This window comes from Podarcis filfolensis (genome assembly GCF_964270895.1).
Source record: "Podarcis filfolensis genome assembly, chromosome: 14".
Lineage (NCBI taxonomy): Eukaryota > Metazoa > Chordata > Lepidosauria > Squamata > Lacertidae > Podarcis > Podarcis filfolensis.
Window position 1 is genome coordinate 36,977,268 of NC_139616.1, and position 20,188 is coordinate 36,997,455.

Consider the following 20,188-nt stretch of genomic DNA (forward strand, 5'->3'; position numbering starts at 1 on the left):
TCTGACACTGTCATTCCTATGTATCTTTAACATTTGGCCCAGTTGAGATATCAACTGCTTTAGATTTAAAAAGCTAGGGGAACTAAAAGGGCTTTACCAGGTGCTAAAATGCGACTCTTTGGTCCCAATTTGTGGCATGTTCTCACAATCACTAAGGCAGCCTTTTCACTGGCAACTTGGTATAACTCTGATGATAGTAGAGAAACTCCAATAATGGCCTCTTGCAGGCCTACATAGAGACAGGTGATCCTTTGGGTAACTTGGTCCAAGTGGGGCTAACACTACAGATTTGTATGAAGATATGAAAAGGCTACTGCAAGGCAATCCTCACTGAATGAGAATTTCAAGGGCAGGTGGAATAATTCAAGAGGCTTGATGGTATTTGTGCACAAGACATTTACTGCTTTCTAGAGATCCAGTCTGCAATAACCAGCAAAACAAACAGCGGTTCAGTGATTAGAAAAAAATGAGATTCTGGCCTTTGACTATCTCACCTAGGCACTTAGGTCTAAAACAAGCTCTGGATTGGTAGATATCATGAAGAGGTAGACCCGACGGGACAAGTCTGGGCCAATCCGCCGCTCCCTCTCATTTTCTTCACTTCTGACCAGAATGTCACTTAGGAGGAGCTGTTTTTCTTTGTCTGTGCCACACTCTCTGTAGGCCTTTAAAAAAGGGAAAAATAAATTGGCTGCAGACAACCCTGATGATTTCCTCCAGTGTAGAATGTAGAGCCATTCTGAACCTATACTAATGCCCTATTGAATTAAATAGGTATTCATTCAGTAACTGGAAAGCCATTGATTCAACATGCACAGAGAAGGTTATGTTGTTAGATCCTTATCAGGAAGAGCTGGGATAGTAATAATTTTATTATTTATACCCTGCCCATCTGGCTGGGTTTCCCCAGTCACTCTGGGCAGCTTACAGCATTTATAAAACATCAAACATTAAAAACTTCCCGATACTGGTCTGCCTTCAGATATCTTCTAAAAGTTACGTATCTCCTTGACATGTGAAGGGAGGGCATTCCACAGGGAGGGTGCTGCTACCAAGAAGGCCTGCTTGATTTCCTGTAACTTTGTTTTTCACAGTGAGGGAACCACCAGAAGACCCTTGGAGATTCTCAGTGTCCGGGCTGAGCAATGGTGGGTGGAGAGACTCCTTCAGGTATACTGGGCTGAGGCCGTTTAGGCTCAGTCGGTAGAGCACAAGAGTCTTAATCTCAGGGTTGCGGGTTCAAGCACTGCGTGGCTTGAGTCTTGAATTTTTGGTGCTAGAGTGTCTACTGAAGCTTTGCAACGTAGGAAAATGGGAGTAAACCAGAAGATGACTGTCTCCAGGGGACCCCAAGGGAGTCCCCCCCATAATAAATATCTCAGTGACGACTCAGCACACCCAAAGGGCACCAAATGCCAACTGACGATTGGGAATAAAAAAGCCCAGCCACATTTTGCTGTGGGTCTGTTGAGGCCCATTCAATTTACTTCTCTCCTCTGGAGCAGCAGGGGAGAAAGCCTTGGCCCTTTTCTCTGCAACAGCCCTCGAGATATTTTGAGGAGGGCTTGATATGCCTACCTGCTTTGTGGCAGGTTTGCCTTCCTCCTCTCTGGAGGCCTGCTGATTAGCCAACGACAAAGCAATCCAAGATGTGAACTGACCTCTAGCAGCAGCTGTGGTGAAGGGTATGTTTTGGTGATGGCTGCTGCCATGGCAGGGCTGGTTCGGTTAAGCTGCTGGATTTGCCTCAGCCAGGCCTGTCGGAGTCCCGTCCCATCTTTCTGCACACGCACTCCCCTGGCCCACCCACCATCAGCGCAGAAGGAGAAAGGCTGGTTTCCCTGCTGTTTCCTGTGGGAAGAGGCACAGGGACAGGCTGCTTGAGATGAGATGTCTTTAAAAACCGAATAAAGCCCTCAGAATGTTCTAAGTGTTGCTCACTTACAAACCTCTAATTAGATAAACATGCAAGCATCTTCATATGCATAAACAATATTTCTGGAGAAAATCAAGTATCTCAGGAGGGGCATCCCTCCATGTGCACGTGAGAGAAACAACAAGTCTCTTCTAAAACGCAGTCCTATTGTTTTTGAATTAAAAATCAACTCCCCCAATTTATCAGGAAGCAGTAGCAAAGAAAGTGTTCCTTTTTTCACCTGGTTGCCTCAGAAGAAGAGTCAAAATGGCAAGGTATTGCATATGGTATCATATTAATAACATGCACCAGGTACATATGTGTGTGTCTCTTATCAGTTTTTCTTCAATAAGAATTGGGAGGCTTCCTTTTCATTCACGCTACTTGTGCACACATTAGAGGCATTCCAGCTTTATAAAACACCCTTCAGACACTTGCGGTTAAGGGGGGGGGAGATTTGAAGAGAAACGAGGCTGCAAAGATGATCTGTGGCAAAAGGCACTCACTTATATGGGCGCTGCGCAATAGCTTTGGTCATTGCAGAAATGTGCTGGGCAAACTCCTGCCATGTCTCCAGGAATGAGACACCGGTGTTACTCCAGAGTTGTAGCACCACCAGAGCCTGCAGGAGCAACAGGCACACAGAATAAATAGGGATCATCTATGAACACAGACCTACATCCAACACAGTTACACTTAAGGCCGCTGAAGTCCATGGACTTAAAGCATGTCCTAACTCTTGTGTTGGACTTGGGGCACAGCAAGGTTATCAGGCCAGCCTGATGTCAGTACTCAGCACTTTCAGGCAGCAATCAAGGCCCCAGCACTCTTAAGAAGACTTACAGAATGCTGATACCCACCTGTCTTTTGTTCTCTCTGCCTTCCAATAGGATTCAGCTCTAGTGGCCAAATTTCAGCGAGCGACGACCATTTTGTTTTGCCCTCATTGCATCAGTCCCGGGCATTGGGGATAGCAGCCAATAGTGGAAGGCACTATGTTTCGATAGTGGCTGTCATTTTGTTTTCCCCACAGTGCTCTAGACTAATGCAACTTCTGGAGGATTGTGGGGAAACAAATTAGTGGGCCAATGAGACTGCTTTCCAGAGGAGCTCTTAGAAAAAGGAAGGAAGGAAGGTCTCACCCCTCTGCTACACTACACGGTTAAGTCTCCATCTGTGAACCTTAAGAGGGGACCTTTGGTTGCTGGCAAACCAGGCCACAAAGGCAATGGCATTCCTCCATTTGCTCTCCGCATATGGTAGCCACAAGAGTACTATCTCTATGCATCTTTTAGCTATCAAAGCTGCTGAACCACTGACAGAACTCTCCTTGAAGAATAAATCAATCCTTTTTTATTTCTAGAATAACTTGCGTAAGAAAACCTTGCTCACCCATGTGGTTCAGCATCCTGTTCTCACAATGGCCAGTCAGATGCCTATATGGGAACACTGTAAGCCATATAGATGCCTATATGGGAAGCCTGTAAGACCGGAGTAAAGAGCACTCCCCACTGGTGACTCCCAGCAACTGCAATTCAGAGGTGCATTCCCTCTGACAGTGGAAGCAGAACTGGCCACTGATAGCTTTGTCCCTCTTGTCCAAAAGCTCCTCCCCTTACAACTGACTCACTCCTGGTAATTGTATTCACCTCCTGTATTTGATGCTCTGTCATCAACAGTTCTGGGCCAGGCTGGAATCCTGGCGCCTCCTCCTGCCCAGGATTCAGTGCTTCCTGCTGGTGTCCACGATGCTGGTTATACCTAAGCAGTTCAGATCAGAAGAACAGATTGCTAGTTTGCAAGCTCTTGTGAGTGACACGATTTATGTATCACTTATCGAAACATCTTTGACGTCAGGCTGTAGTTTTACAACATAAACTTGGATCTGTTGTTGACATGACCTTCATTTGTCAAAAACCAGGTACCTCGTAGGAACCCCACACCAAGAAATTTGGAGACGCGATGGGTCTGCAGAATTTTTTTGCATAGTAGTAATAATTTATTTATTATACCCCGCCCATCTGGTTGGGTTTCCCTAGCCTTTGCAGCTTAAAAGGACAGCTGTCACACACTGCATTGCCCCCGTGAAGAAAATGACGGTATAGAGGCTTGCACCGATTTTGCGATTTTACAGAATGCACGTATCTGAAATGGCTTATCTTTGCACTTTCACACAGTGTGTAGCTAGACCATAGAACTCACTCCCATAAGAGGTAGTAATGGCCACAAAGTTGGGTGGTTTTAAAAGAAGAGTTTGGATTTGATATCCCACCTTTCACTCCCTTTTAAGGAGTCTCAAAGCGGCTAACATTCTCCTTTCCCTTCCTCCCCCACAACAAACACTCTGTGAGGTGAGTGGGGCTGAGAGACTTCAAAGAAGTGTGACTAGCCCAAGGTCACCCAGCAGCTGCATGTGGAGGAGCGGAGACGTGAACCCGGTTCCCCAGATTACGAGACTACCGCTCTTAACAACTACACCACACTGGCTCTCCAGAGGATTAGATAATTCCATGGGAGATATAACTATCAACAGATGCTAACCCTGATGTTCTACCTCTACGGTTGGGAGGCAGAATGCCTCTGAACAGGCCTGTGAAGAGCTTGTCTGAGGCCCAGGGTGGGAGTCTTCAAACAAAAAAGCAGCCAGTCCCTGGCAGGGGCCCCCTGACTAATTAAACCCTCCAAGGTCCGGGACAAGTGTACCCAGCTCCTCCCCACCCACCCTCCCCACCTCTGCATGGGCCTGCCTCTGAGTTCCAGTTTCGGGGAATCACAATTGAGGAGAATGTCATTTGGGCTTCCCTTAGGCAACTCGCTGGCCATTGTGAGACCACGATGCTGGATTCTGGGGCCCAGAAGGGCTCTTCTGATGTTCTTATGAGTCGTCTCTATTTTCCCTGTAAAGTGAACTCAATAAAGCCGATCAAAATTACTTTATAATGTCTAAGCTCTCTTTATCTTTCTTTCTGTACACTGGCTTTACCACCAGGAGGGAATCCAGTATTGTCATGAAGCAACATAGAGGTGGTGGGGATTAAACACGAGGCCTTCTGCATCCAAGTGTGTGCTCTACCACTGAGCTACTTGCCATGTGGAAGACAGGTCACTTCTCACCCCTAACTTAGCTGCCCTCCCAATACATGTACCATTGGTAGGCATCTAGTCCAATGACTGCCACGCTGCAGGAGCTTGCACAGTAATCTTTCGGGCTGCTAAAGGGCAACATTCGGGTGAGATCAGGCACATTCTGCTGCTTGCCAGGGCTCATGCTCTGAAATAAAAGAAGACTGTGTCACAGACATGCACACACAAGAAGCCTTTCCATAAGAACTTAAAAACAGTTTTGGGTCCAGCTAGGGAGGAGCTCAGCTAGTCCAGCTCCCCAGCATGTGTAGAGTAATTTGTGTTAATTTTCTTAATTTAGATGTTAGTGTGTGGAGACAGTATATGCAGAGTTTGAGTTGCACAGCATTACAGTCCCTGTCATTCCCTGGGCATCTCATTGGGGGATGCCAATGGTGTGAGCATGTTGTGACATAGCATGCATGTCAGTAAAGCTATGGCGACACCCAGGCTGAGTGACTGCAATTGGCTCTATATGGAGTAGTTTTTGAAAATGGTGTGGAAGCTCCAGCTAGTTCAAAAAGGGTTTGAATGATTAACTCATGTATTACCACTATGATACATTTATGTTCTTGTACCCTGTCACAATCCCACACTTAGAGAAACAAAGGAAACTGCCTTATACAGAGTCAGGCCCTTTGCCTGTTTCAATACCATCTACATCAACTGGCAGCAGCTATCCAAAGTTTCAGGCAGGGACTTCTCCCAGCTCAACTGAGACAGCAATGATTGAACCTGGAATCTTTTGCATGCATGCAAAGCAGGTGCTGTACAGATGAGCAGATGAACTATGGCCCTTCCTGGAAGTTGCCTTATACTGTGTCAAGCCATTGCTCCATCTAACCTGGCGACAATTCTCCATGGTTTCAGGCAGGGGTCTCTGCCAGCCCTTTCAGGGGATGCTGTGGACTGAACATGCAAAAGAAGATGCTCTGCTACCATATTCAAAGAGAAATGGGAACACACTTTCAGGTGCTTTTCTGAAGGGAGGGTTTTCTCTTTTGGGGAGAGAGAGAGAGAGAGAGAGAGAGAGAGAGAGAGAGAGAGAGATGAAAGATGTGTGTGTGTGTGTGTGTGTGTGTGTGTGTGTGTGTGTGTGTGTGAAAAAGAGAGGGGGGCAGGAGCAGGAGAGAGAAGGTGAAGGGGGTGTATGTGTAGTCTCTGTGTGTGTGAAAGAGAGAGATGTGCTTGGGCAGAGAGAGGGATGTGAGTGAGAGGAGGCTTGCATGGTGTGTGAGATGCACATGTGTCTGGTCTGTATGCATGTGGTGAGTTCATCCCATATAGACCATAGCCACTTTGTATATTTTCCCGATAATCGGGAATGCTGTTAAGACAGTGGCAGCATTATTGTGCGGGGGCCAAAATCAGTCCACAATCAGGATGAGGAAGATTTATCTCTCTTCCCATGGGAGGCATAGGCTTGGGGGATGACAACAATGAGTGCTCTCTCTCTTGTGTTATGCCACATCCCTATGCCAGCCATAGTTCTGTACACGGGCAGGTAGTTTTTCAGGTAACCTGCTCCCGAATTCTTTATATGTTAACAAGACTTTGAACATGGCCCAGTAGCTGACTGGCAGCCAGTTGTGATCTCTACTCGTCTAACAACTTTGCTCTATGCAAGAATCCCTGTTCTTCCCTGCTCACCTTTAGCCTTAATGCTTCCGGCACTCATCTCCTCTTGAATACTGCTTGCTGCAACCTAACTCTCTTAGTGCTGCCTCTCACTTACTTAGCTCTTCAACACCTGTGTAATAAGACAAAAGTTCTAAAGCATACTCACATTTTTAGTAGGAGGTTCCCCACTTGCGCTTTAATGGATTATGGATTTTTATCACATCCTCAGCACAGTGATGTGTAGAGACAAACACATACCAGTAAGAAGCTACGCCTAAGCCTTCAATCCTATACAGATTGACTAAGGAGTAAGTCCCACTGGTAACAGTAGGGCTGTAACTGTTACACTTGACTGTAGCAGTCAATTGTTCAAATGAAACATCTGAATTCAACCCCCCCCAAATTCCCCTTAAATAAGCTTAGGACACCTCTACAACATACTTCTGCCACCCTCAGAAGTACTTCTCAATGCAATCCATGGGGTTTGCTGAGAGTGGCCACAGGACAGTGCTATCTAGGTGGCATATTTAAACAGCAGATACAGGAGACGCTATTACCATACCTGCATTGAAGAGTAGAGGCGTCTGAGAAAATCCCAAGGCTCCAGTAAGAGCACGATCTCCCTTTCATCTTCAGCCTTCTCCTGGGGGCCATCCTACAGAAACAAAGTCAACCATTTTGTCAGTACAGACAAAAGGCTCTTTCCCCACAGAGCATAATTTGGTTATGTGGCATTGACTGCCACAATATGTATGTAAGCAACTTCTCTGGCTTGAAACAAGGATGGGGAGCCTGAGGTCCTCCAGATGTTGCTGGAATACAACTCTCATCATCCCTGAGCATTGTCATGCTGGCTGCGGCTGATGGGAGTTTGAGCCCAACAACACTGGGAGTACTACAAGTTCCCCATTCCTGCTTTAAAAAGAGATTAGCCAAATTCATGGAGGCCTATTAATGACTACTACATACAGTCATGTACTAATAATCACTACTAAATGGAACCTCCAGACTGAAGGCATGTTACTGAAAACCATTTGCTAGGAGATTATTAGCTTCACACATCACTTGCTGACTTACAGAACCGTTCCAGAAGGAAATAAATGGTATTTTAAAAAATCCTTTAAAACTACTACTACTCCATCTAGCTCCCTGAAAGCCCTAACAAACCTGGTTTGATACTGGCCATGCTCGACTACTAGCCTTATTTTGCAGAAGGATCCATTTTAAAGTTGCTTCTATGTGTGGCATACATATAAATACATTATCAGCTCAAGTTCTATTTTTTAAGTTGCTTGTTTTTCTGCCTGCCTACAAGCACTATTAACAGCAGATGAGCAGAATCAGGAAATGAGTTAAGTAGAAGACATTCCATATTTCATCTGTGCCTTGCCTAGCTAACAGCTGAGTTTCGAATACTCACCATGCAAGACATACTACTGGAGAGATCTCTCTTCCAGCTTATGCTGTGTGGAACTGCCTGAGGTTCAATGCGGTATTTACACTCCAAAGAATCTAAAGCTCCCAGCAAAGCATCTGAACCAGGATCCCCTAGAAGACCTGATGGGCAAGGATCATACAAATGGCCTGATTCACATCTCAACTATATTATACAGCACTCTCCTCTAGACCTCAACATACCTAGTGCCAAGAGAGTAAAAAATTCCACTCGCTTTGTGAACCACCAGTGACACTGCTGAAATGGATAAAAGCAGCTACAACAGAACCCAGCAACGAGCTGCAGGCAAGAGGCCCCCTATTCCCAGGTCAAGATCTACTGTTAGATTTGCAATAAATCAGGCAGAGGGATCAATTCCCAATTGTTTAAAAACAGCACTAAAATAAAAGCCCTACCTGGGTCCACACATACAGTCATGTACTTCATACACTGATCAGGCCGTAAAGATTTCAAGGCAGCTGCAGCTTCCTTTCGTCTCTCTTTTTCTAGTGCACACTGCTTATTCTTCCTCATTTTCTCTTCTTTCTGCAGTTTCCTTTCAAGCTTTCTTTCTTTCACTGTGGTCTGCACTGCTCTTGGTCCTTTAGGAGGCTGATTTTTCTTCTTTTTCTCTGGACTGGGGGAGCAAGATGCTACTTGGGGCACTAATGTAAGCAAAGGCAACTCTTTGGGTTCACCTGGACTTATGCATGTTTCCAACTTTTCTTTGTCCAGGTGGTCCCAAACACCAGCTGCCACGTGACTCACAACAGCCACAGAGTCCTGCAATTCGATGTCACTGCCTCCTTCAGAATCAGAGATCTCCCAAGTAATGGCTCTTCTGACAAGCTGGCTGGTTCTGTCAAGAGCGTCAAGCTTTTTACATTCCTCCATGGTTTAATTTATCCTCATACACTGCCTCTTAAGAAAGTTTGTTCAGGAATGCAGAAGCATTTGCAGAGTCCCAGGCAGATTTGCAACATATCCAAAGATATTTTAAAGAACCTCAGACAAGAAATTTCCATGAGGATGCCACAAGTTCAAAACTCACCTGATCATCATTAGAAGCAACCCACAGTTTTAAGAATAATCAGACAGAAACTGCCATTACCAAGTCAACAACTTTTCAAGTAGTTTTATATATGCACACATATAAACGTAAAAACCTCACAACCATATGAAAAGCACAGATTCCTAGGAGGCTGTACAATTTTCAGTACCACAGTTAACTAGGAGAACCCACAACCTTTTCTAGAAGTGGAAAGACCATACTTAGAAGATGAAAGCAACCCTGGCCCTCCTCCAATTCCAAGGCAGCAGACCAATTCCCCTCTTTCCCCACCCAACTGCTGAGACTGTATAATAGTCAAACCATTTTTCTCTTTTTTAAGACTCTGCTGCTTCGCATTTCTAAGGACATATTTGTTATGCGCTATAACTGAACCACCGTCCCCTCACTGCGAATCCCGCGTTCAGTCTGCCTTCCCTCAGTAACCCAACCTCAACAAAGACAAAACCTATTATCTGGTCGGTTGAGTGATAATAGAGAGTAGCTCCAAGGGATCACCAAACTCAGAATTGGGGAGTTAAACCCCAAGAGCTCCACAACATCCCTCCCGCAAGCCTACCAACCACAATAGCACCAATCCCTGCATCTCTTTCATTAGCAAAAGAAGCTAAGACAGAGAAGCTTCTCTGCGGTGCAGCCTTTTAAACGGTCCCTGCGGAAAGAGGTTGTTGCGTGGGGGGAGTTCCGCTCGGTGCTTTTCTTCCACCCCCAAAAAATAAACAAATGCCATCAAGCCGGGAAGGGGCAACTTCCAAAGGACTGGGTTGCGGCGGAAGATGTAAGGAAGTACTCTGAAAGAATTGGCCTCCACACGGACTTAAAATAAGAGTCCACCGAGAATAGAGTGGAAGTGTTGCCTACCGGATGATTTATTGAGAAGGCCCGCCCTTGCTTAGAGCGCCTGTAAAGTTCAATGAAGAAGAAAGCGGAAATGTTCCCTACCGGACCATTTACAAAGCGGACAGCGATTCCTAGAGCGTCTAAGGTCTGTGGCCAACCTCTATGCGTTCAATCATAGAGTTAGCAAATTATTACGGGTTCACACATACAAAAAAAAAAAAAAAAAAGGAGCGGAAATGTTGCGCACCGGATGATTTAGCGAGTTGGATCGCCTATGTTAGAGCGGTTGGATCAAGCAGTTGGTGTTAAGTGGTGAAAGGTAAGGTTGCTGGATAAGGGAGGAATGGGGGGCTGGATAAGGGAGGATAAGGGGGTGGAAATTCCACTTTTTATTTATTTTATTGAGTTAATGGCTGGGAGGGCATTCGCATCATGGTGTCCTAGGTGCTAGTCTGAAACTCTAACCACTGTGCCACACTGCTTCTGCTCCCAACCTGCGCATGGCATGTAGCCACCAAAAGCAGACCCTCCAAGTGTCCCTATTTTCCAGGGATGCCCCTGATTCAGAGAAGCCATCCCAGTTCATGATCTGATCCCAGAATGTCCCGCTTTTCCTTAAGACGCCCCTATTTTCACTGGAGAAATGTTGGAGGGTATGGAGTTATCCATCCATCTCAAGACAATCCTGTAAAGGGAAGGTTTGGGTTTTTTTAAAAAAAAAGTTTAATGTTTTATTGCGTTTTTATATATGTTGAAAGCTGCCCAGAGTGGCTTTGGCAACCCAGTAAGCTGTGTGGGGTATAAATATTAAAATTATAATTATTGAATGGGACGTCCCTATTTTCATTGGGGAAATGTTGGGAGGGTATGCAGAAGCCAAGCATTCAGTATTGTGGTTCCAATCCTGTGGAACCCTGCTGAACTGCAAGGACTTTTCTAATTTAGCAGGCATGTTAAGGTAGTTTTCCAAGATGAGTTTTAATTATTCTTATTTATTTGCATGAAACATATTATTTATTCACTTATTACATTTGTATACCACCTTTCCCTCCAAGGTGATGTGCCTGGTTCTCTTCCTCCCTATTTTACCCTCATTACAACCCTTTGAAGTAGTTTAGGCTGAGAGACAGTAATTGACCCAAGGTCACCCAGTGTGCTTCATGACAGAGTGGGCATTTAAATCCCTCATTATTAACATTCAGAAGGAATTTTAAAATATTATTTTTCAGCCACACAGTTGATGGCTGAAAGATACAGTTTCTGGCTACCTTGAAATTATAGGCTGTGATAGTATGAGACTTTTTTAAAAAACGTGTTTATTAGATGTGCTAAATGCTTTTAGATGCTTTCAAGTCGTTTTTAAAATGCATTCTTTTGTTTTAATGGTATTGTTTTGTTGCTTTGCTGTTTGCCACCCTGGGCTTCTCTGGAAGGAGGGGTGGGATGGAAATATAATAAATAATTATCTAGTGAGCTGAGTGGAGATTTCAGCCTGTGTCTCCCTGAGACACAGTTCCAACATACTAACCTCACCTATGTTTTCATTTCTCAGACAGCCATGGCTCGCAAGAAAGTCCACCGTCCGATCGCAGCAATGGCCAAGAAGGTCCGTGAGTACTTGGCCCTGAAGAATAAGCCTCGAGACTCTGAGCGCTATGCGGTGGACTACGAGAAAATGACCCGTGCTTACACAGGCAAGCTGCTGCCCGTCCTGGCTTGGGAGGATGTGAGGAACGAAAACCGGCTCTTCACCCTACTCAGCCGGCTGCGCCTCTTTGGCGTTGGGCGGATGGTCACACGCAAATCCTGGTTATGGCAGTATGACGAACCTTGTTATTGGGTTATCACCAAAGTGAAGGTGGATTACACAGCCGAGGTGGGTGTTTTTTTTACTGGAAGGGAGTGTGTAAGGATTGGGTCCCCCATGATAACTGTCCCTTTCAGAGAGTGCAAATTTAGCAATTAAAGTGGATTAATGAGAACATAAGTGTCAGGAGTTCAGCCTACACTCGACTAGGACTCTGGCAGAGACACATGCCCGACTGGCATGTTCCCTCCCTCCTGGTCGATCGTTTGGGAGCTTCAAAAGCTTTCTTCAGCCCGAACATCACAGGGACTGATTCCAACCGACACTGGCACACTTAGGGATCCGCAGAGTCTTTGTGCATCATGTGTGACAGACCTCAGCAACTCAGCATTTTGGCTAATCTACTTTGTTTACATATAAACACACACGGAGCACTGCAACATGGCTCCCTCTCTCCCTAGCATCAGACAGCAAAGAGAATGAACAAAGGACAATAGTCCCACTTCATGGAACACAGTAACATAAACATCCTGTCTCCATCACTTCCCACTCTGTGGAGTCAAAACATATACCGTCATGTGAAAGACAAAAATCCCATGACTGCAATCATAGATCAGGAATTCTAACAATAAGATGAGCCTGTTGGATTGGGTCAATGGGCCATCCAATTCAGTATCGTGTTTGCACAGCGACCGAGCAGATGGCTATGGGAAGACTTCAAGCTGGGCATGAGCTCAGCAGCACTCTGACCACCTGCAATTCCTAGAAACTGCTACTCAGAGGTACAGTGCCTCTGACAGTGGAGGTAGAGCATAGTCAATGTGGCTAGTAGCCATTGATAGCTTTATCCTCCATGAATTGAAAGCCATTTGAAGTGCTCTGTTGTCTTAGCTCAATGTATCCAATTCTGGCAATAGAAAGGGGATGGGGAACTGCACTGAAAAGTGGGGGTTGAAGAAATTATTTGTAGCAAGATGCATAAACACCCTGTAAGCAAATTGGGGTGAATGCTCATCGTCGTATAAACCATCTCACATACAATTCGGAACAAATGCTCCATAAAAACAGGATATCACGCTCTTCTTCCCAGAGGAGTCCAGGGTGCCATGTACATGTAAGCATATGTATTTCTACATGTGTAAAATACAAAATACAAATTCTCTGTTACAGAATATGGATCATGGAAAAGCCTGGGGGTACTTGACGTTCCGAGGTAAGAGAAGAGCTGCTTTGAGAGGGAGGACGACTTATTTATTTATTTATTTATTGCATGGCTATCCCACCTTTCTTCAAAGGAGAACCAGGTGGCACACACACTTCTCCCCCTCTCCATTTTATCCTCACAACTACCCCATGAAGTAAATTAGGCTGAGGAGGGTGACTGGCCCACGGTCACTCAGGGAGCTTTGTGGCTGTGTGGGGATTTGAACCCAGGTCTCCCACGTCCTAGTCTGGTACTCTAACCACTGCACCATGTTGGGTCCCCAGTTCATGGCAAAGTCCACAGGAGTGAATGGGAATACAGTGGAACCTTGGTTCTCGAACGCCTTGTAATTGAACATTTCGGTTCCCGAAAGCCCGGAAGTAACTGTTCCGGTTTCTGAACAGTTTTTGGAAGCCGAATGTCTGATGCGGCTGTCGGCTATTGTTTCCGGTGCGCCTGCACCAATCGGAAGCTGCACCTTGATTTTCAAACGTTTTGGAAGGCAACCTAGCATGTGGTGTCATACATTCTAGCTGGAGCTGTGCCATAAATGTCTGTAGAGCAGCCTACCCTTATACTCACTGTACTTTTTAATTGTAGGCTACTGAAATACGGACTTGAGCAGTTAAAGATCTCCATTGCTCTCTCCTGCCTTCTTTACTTCAGTGTTTGTTTCACCAAATACACTTTCCTTTCTTCCCACCCCCTTGTAAAAATATATATATTATTAACTCTACAAGGGAAAGTGAAGAGAAGGTGTGAGATTAGAGTGATTTCTCTTAACTAAAGTTAGAAATTTCCAGTGCATCCACTTGTGCACTGGTAATTAGAGGCCTCATCTGCGCTACACATTTAAAGCAGCGTCACACCACTTTCAACAGTCAAAGAATCCTGGGAACAGCATTTAGTTCAAGGTGCTGAGACTTGTGGGGGAAACCCTATTCCCATCACATAGCTACAATGGCCAGAGGGCTTTAATAATTAATCCCCTTTTCTCAGTGTTAAGAAACTGAAATATGAACGCTAGGAGCTAAATGGCACCTTAAACCTAGGTCATGGGCGTCATAACAGAATGTCTAGACGCACTTTTTTATAGAAGTACAGTGGTACCTCGGCTTAAGTATTTAATTCGTTCTGGAGGTCTGTTCTTAACCTGAAACTGTTCTTAACCTGAAACTGTTCTTAACCTGAAGCAACACTTTAGCTAATGGGGCCTCCCGCTGCTGCCGCGCCGCCACTGCACGATTTCTGTTCTCATCCTGAAGCAAAGTTCTTAACACGATGTACTATTTCTGGGTTAGCGGAGTCTGTAACCTGAAGCGTCTGTAACCTGAGGTACCACTGTATACAAAGCTGAAAATGAATGAACTGCAGCTAAAATCTTATGTTCATTTTTCACATGGTCTAGTCGTCATCTGAAGACTGCAAAAAACAAAGCCGTGCTTCCCCTGCCCGCCCCCTTAATATTCTTAAGAATATTTTGCTGAATAAAACGCTGCCTTTCTGTAAGGCCAGCTGAGAGGCACAGTCAATCAGCTTACCTGACACTGCAGTGATTTCTTGAAAGTTGAGCAGGCAGGAATTTCTCCTCCCACACCCTCAGCGCCAGCAGTGGTAGTTTTAATCTGAAATCTTAGGCGCAGTACTGCACCCAGAGCTCAGAAATTGCTCGTGCTAATGAAATTCCCAGTTGCAAAATGCACCTAGAATAATGGGAGTTTCGAACGCTGCTTTTTCCAGGAAACTCTGAGAAATGTGACTCTGTGAGGGGAGCAGGGGTCTCCTATCAACTCTCGGCACCTTTACCAAACTCTGCTCAGGTTTCTTTGGCGAAAACCGTGACTGTTTAAAGTTGTATAATATTGCTTTAAATCAGGGGTCAGCAAACTTTTTCAGCAGGGGCTGGCCCACTGTCCCTCAGACCTTGTGGGGGGCCGGACTATATTGGGGGGGGGGAAATGAACGAATTCCTGTGCCCCACAAATAACCCAGAGATGCATTTTAAATAAAAGGACACATTCTACTCATGTAAAAACATGCTGATTCCCGGACTGCCCACTGGCCAGATTGAGAAGGCGATTGGGCTGGATCCGGCCCCTGGGCCTTAGTTTGCCTACCCATGCTTTAAATACATAGTGCAAATGGGGCCTTATTCAAGAAACCCAATGGGTTCTGAGATTAACAGGCATTGCCTTAGGCCAGTGGTGAAGAATCTTTGGCCATGGGCCTAATTAGTTTCTGATTTGGCCTCCAACACTTGTTTCCTCAAGCACTGTGCCCTACCCTATATATCAGGCTTCCTCAAACTCAGCCCTCTAGATGTTTTTGGCCTACAACTCCCATGATCCCTAGCTAGCAGGACCAGTGGTTAGGGATGATGGGAACTGTAGTGTCAAAACATCTGGAGGGCCGAGTCTGAGGAAGCCTGCCATACATGGTGTAAATTTTGATCTCAGGTATGGGCCCCGGTGAAGACATGTCTGTAAGAGAACAATTGCCAGTTGCATTCTAAGGCTCCTAATCAGAGCTTCCAGGTGATGTTTATCCCTGCTAACAGCAGGACTTGGGAGTCGTGATGACGTCAGACGACTGACAAGTGGGTAGCTCTGCCCACCATCAAAGTAAACAGGCTGGGGAACTTGGAGTCCAGCTCTCCATCCAGATCTTTTTCTTCACCCCTGTCTTAGGCTGTGCAGGGTCAAATATATACAGTCATACCTCATGTTACGTTTGCTTCAGGTTGCGTGTTTTCAGGTTGCGTCCTGCGGCAACCCGGAAGTACCGGAAAGGGTTACTTCTGGGTTTTGCCGCTCGCGCATGCGCAGATGCTCAAAATGATGTAATGCGCAAAAGTGGCGAATCGCAATCTGCGCAGACGTGGGTTGCGTTCTTTTCAGGTTGTGAACAGGCCTCCGGAATGGATCCTGTTCACAACCAGAGGTACCACTGTATTTGTGTTCATGAAGGCTACAAGCCTCCCTTTATTTAAAACAGAAAAGAAATATACGTTGAGATTCTGGGGCAAGTTCCACATTCTGTGTTTAGCCTGCGCTCCTGCAGAATTGTTGTATATGCAAGGGGTCTAATGTAGGCTTACCTGGGAGTAAGGCCTGTTGAACTCAGTGAAACTTACTTTTGAGTTGGCATCCCTAGGCCTGCACTGAAACTCTTGGGCATTCTTTTGCTACTTACCTGGGTCACTTGTGGATGAAGGATGCCCTGCAGGTCACTGCCACCTGGTGTGTGTGTGTGTGTTTGTGTGTGTGAAATGTAGGAATGTGAACATTTCCTGTGTGCGATTTGTCCATAGCTCTCTTCACTGTGTCAACTTCTCCTTAGGCAAAACAGAAAGCGAAGTGAAAGAAATTGACAAGGCCATGTATCACGACTGGCGCATGGTACCAAGGCATGAGGAGGAGGCCTTTAAGATTTTCACGCCTGTGGAGGAGGAAACGGTTCGCTACGTCCCCTACCCACCGCTGCTGCGGGCCATGATCCTCGCTCAGCAGCAGCAAGATAATTTGAGCACCGAAGAGCCCATGCTGGACCTGGAGAGGCCCCTTTTCTTCCCAAGAGAGTACTTTGCAAATCCTAAGAAGCAAGCCGAAGGAACGCCAGTGTGAAGACCTTACATAGCATTGTTTATTTTTTACTAGTTCTTCATATTTATTTTTGATTTTTCATTAAAAAATTACGTTTGGAGGACATTCATGTATCTTTTAATAACAGAATGTATTGCAATAAATGCCGGAGCTCAGAATCTTTCATGGGTGTGATTAATCCTTGAACGATCTCATTTTGACTCTCTTTTTGCGCCGTCAGCGTTGGCAGCTTGATGAAATATGAGCCACCATCCCTGCTCTTATGCCCCGATGCCTAGATTGAAATAAAGCCTGTGGATTTCAATGGAGCCTACCTCTAGGCATGCATTGTTCTAATTATAACTAAATTAAGGTAAAGGTAAAGGGACCCCTGACCATTAGGACCAGTCGTGGCCGACTCTGGGGTTGCGGTGCTCATCTCGCTTTATTGGCTAAGGGAGCTGGCATACAGCTTCCGGGTCATGTGGCCAGCATGACTAAGCTGCTTCTGGCAAACCAGAGCAGCGCATGGAAATGCCGTTTACCTTCCTGCCAGAGTGGTACCTATTTATCTACTTGCACTTCGTGCTTTTGAACTGCTAGGTTGGCAGGAGCAGGGACTGAGCAACGGGAGCTCACCCCGTCGCGGGGATTTGAACCGCCGACCTTCTGATCAGCAAGTCCTAGGCTCTGTGGTTTAACCCACAGCGCCACCCGCGTCCCTATAGCTAAATTACAAGGCACATAATTTTGTTTCCTGCATCTAAATGATTGGTAGTTTTGCAGATGTTAACCAATTTTAAAACGAAAAATTCTGCTTTTAATGTGTGGCTTTTTGGGGGTGGAAGGGTGAGTATTATTATTACTTGGTTGCATCCTTCAAATAATAAAATTACTTCTGGCTGCTTCACTGGATCTGCTTGAGAACCTTGATCGAGAAATGATAGACTGTAGACAACATGCTTTACAACAGTAACCTTGTCGAGCTGACATTTTACCGGCTTCTCCGCAAGAATTTCATGGGGTACTTTGTCAAAAGCCTTGCTGAAATCAAGATACAAACATCCACAGCATTACCCTGATCCACCAAGCTTGTACCTCTATCAAAAAAAAGAAAGAAATGGAGTTCATCTGGCATGACTTGCTTTTGATAAACCCATGCTGGGTCTTAGTAATCACAGCACCCTTATCTAAATGCTCATAGGCCCAATGTTTAAATATCTGCTCTAGGACCTTTCCTCATATTGATATCAAGCTCATCAGTCTCTAGTTACCTGGGGTCTTCTCCCCCACCCCTTTTTGAAGTTGAGGACAAGATTTGCCCACGGCCAGTCCACAACCTCACCTCGCCTCCAAGAATTCTCAAAGATTATAGACAGGCTCTGAGATTACACCTGCAAGCTCCTTTAGGACCCTTGGGTGCAGCTCATCAGACCCTGGAGATTTGAATCAGTGTTCCCTTACCACCTCTTCCTATCTTGGGCTCCAGCTCCCTCCCTGCATCATTTATTCTGTTATCACCAGGTTCGGCACTGCTTTCCTTTTGGGTGAAGACAGAGGCAAAGTAGGTGTTGAGCAGTTCTGCAGTCTCCAACAGCATTTTTCCATATATATATATCAGTTTGGGATTCAGACTTTGAGAGGCCTACGGGCTGGATACCTTCCTTCTCGCCTCTGTCCCCACTGCCTAGTCACTTGGCCTTTCTCTCTGGGCCCAATCTTAAATTAAGTTCGCTGCAATTCTTCAGTATATTTGTAATTTTTAAAATTAAATCGTCATGAAACTTCAGTATTTTAGTACATTTCCCCCTAATAATCACATTTTTGTATGCATTTTTTTTTACTAATGTACACATTTTCAAGCAATTTCTCCTGATACTCAGTATTGCATGCTATTTCCACTAATATTATTTTTATGCACCCTTCTCTCCTTTTTGTTAACACTGGCTGGTTGGCAAACTGTATAGCAAAATATGGATATTTGCTAATCACGAAGGATGCCACCCTGTGTTTTGGTTCTCATATTGTTTTGGAAAGCGCAGATTTGATTGATTCAGGTTTAAATGCAAACAGAATCAAATTTATATACTCTTATCTATTGGTGACCTTCCAGCTGTTGTTTGGACTTTATTTCCCATCAGGCAGTGGTTGGGATGCTGGCAGTTTTAATCCATCAACATCTGGAGAGCCACAGGTTCCCCATGCCTGGTGCGGATTATGCTGAGATTTCTATACAGTTTTTCTTCTTGTCTGAGAAAGTAGGTGTACAAATATCAAAAGCAAGAAACGACAAGTTATTTTTTTTCTTTTTCTTTTTAGTCTTCCAAGCTATTAATCATTCTGAAGTGGGGCAGGGATCTAAGCATGAAAGCAAGAGTGAAAGTCAATGACTTCCTCATCTGTGTAATGACCACAGTCTTCCCAAAGAACTGATAACGATTTTTTTTACATCATGCAATTAACCTTTCGTTGCTGAGTAGTTAACAGCAGCTGGGAGATTCCCTCAGGGGGAAAGAGCATTACTTTAGTCAAGCAAGCTTTGCAGAGCTTATTTCATGTCCACTTAAAATCAGGCTAGGCATTCCTCTTCTTTTCCTATCCACATCCAAGGACAACGCAGTGTTTAGCATGTGGATATTCTAGTGGGGTGAAGAAGGTGAGAAGCTATTCAACAAGTTAATGACAGCGTTCTTGGTATTATTGGGTAGAGTTGATTATGCTGCGGCGATGAAGAAGCACTGCTGCAACAAATATCACAAAGAAATGACGAGGATTATAAATGATGGAGATTATAAATGAAATTATTGGTAGCAATGTAATCTTAACACCCAATGTGCTTTACTGGGAGGTCTGAAAGGGGACGTTTTGGAACTTGCAGCCGCTGTGATTGCTGTGGTCAGACTAATCATAGGAAAGAATTGGAAATCAGATAAATCAGTTGTCATCTGCAGGGGTCGTAGTTATATTTATTGAAATACGGAGTCTTTTTTGTTAATTGTTAGAAGGGAAAATACCAAGATGTTGGGACCTGGGAAGCTGCTTTATACTGAGTCAAACCATTGGGCCAATCTAGTTTGATATTGTCTACACTGGCTGGCAGCAGTTTAACATTATTTTCACTTCACTCATTTCTGCTTAAATTATAATAATAGTTTTATACTTTGCATTTTTTTAAAAAGCCAGACAGTTTTGTGGCACACACACACACACACACACACACACACATATATATTAAAAATTTGGGGGGATGGGGTATGGCTCATGGAGTAGAAACTTGCTTTAGACACATGAAGTGTTTACCTTCAGTTGGCAAGTTATATACAGTGGGGGGAAATATGGAAAATGGGGCCACTCTCCCTATGAAACTTCCCTATGAAACTTCTGGTCTTTTCCTTCCAGGTGTTTTTGGACTACAACTCCCATCATCCCTAGCTAGCAGGACCAGTGGTCAGGGATGATGGGAATTGTAGTCCAAAAGCAGCTGGAGACTCAAGTTTGAGAAACCCTGCAGTAGAGTATATTGGGAAAGGGTGTGGATGGCAGGTGGGGACCCTGAACAGGAGCACTCCATTTTGTTGTAGGTCCTACTTGTGT

The 20,188-nt window shown here is 44.9% G+C and overlaps 2 protein-coding genes across 3 annotated transcripts; one reads left to right on the forward strand and one right to left on the reverse strand.

Moving 5' to 3' along the window:
• Positions 1-381: 381 nt before the first annotated feature.
• On the reverse strand, positions 382-10,016 carry EME2 (essential meiotic structure-specific endonuclease subunit 2). 2 transcript variants are annotated; one of them, XM_083585283.1, is made up of 8 exons: positions 8,510-10,016; positions 8,079-8,215; positions 7,221-7,313; positions 5,062-5,186; positions 3,565-3,676; positions 2,422-2,537; positions 1,662-1,851; positions 382-665 (listed from the first exon to the last, which is right to left on the reverse strand). In XM_083585283.1, exons 1-8 carry the CDS (start codon positions 8,985-8,987, stop codon positions 495-497), a joined length of 1,422 nt encoding a protein of 473 aa, XP_083441409.1. In that variant the 5' UTR covers positions 8,988-10,016; the 3' UTR covers positions 382-494. The 2 variants fall into 2 exon arrangements, with proteins under 2 accessions (XP_083441409.1, XP_083441410.1); XM_083585284.1 differs by lacking the exon at positions 7,221-7,313 and having other exon boundaries at positions 8,510-9,981.
• Positions 10,017-10,232: 216 nt separating this feature from the next.
• On the forward strand, positions 10,233-16,778 carry MRPS34 (mitochondrial ribosomal protein S34). The gene is made up of 4 exons (XM_083585421.1): positions 10,233-10,321; positions 11,555-11,878; positions 12,980-13,022; positions 16,353-16,778. Exons 2-4 carry the CDS (start codon positions 11,561-11,563, stop codon positions 16,634-16,636), a joined length of 645 nt encoding a protein of 214 aa, XP_083441547.1. The 5' UTR covers positions 10,233-10,321; positions 11,555-11,560; the 3' UTR covers positions 16,637-16,778.
• The last annotated feature ends 3,410 nt before the right edge of the window (positions 16,779-20,188 follow it).

Coding starts and splice junctions, on each gene's coding strand:
- MRPS34 (XM_083585421.1), top strand. CDS start 11,561: ATGGCTCGCAAGAAAGTCCACCGTCCGATCGCAGCAATGGCCAAGAAG. Junction 11,879..12,979: donor AGGTGGATTACACAGCCGAG/GTGGGTGTTTTT, acceptor TCTCTGTTACAG/AATATGGATCATGGAAAAGC. Junction 13,023..16,352: donor GGGGTACTTGACGTTCCGAG/GTAAGAGAAGAG, acceptor ACTTCTCCTTAG/GCAAAACAGAAAGCGAAGTG.
- EME2 (XM_083585283.1), bottom strand. CDS start 8,987: ATGGAGGAATGTAAAAAGCTTGACGCTCTTGACAGAACCAGCCAGCTT. Junction 7,314..8,078: donor CCAGTAGTATGTCTTGCATG/GTGAGTATTCGA, acceptor TTGTTTCTGTAG/GATGGCCCCCAGGAGAAGGC. Junction 1,852..2,421: donor ATTGCGCAGCGCCCATATAA/GTGAGTGCCTTT, acceptor CTCTTCCCACAG/GAAACAGCAGGGAAACCAGC.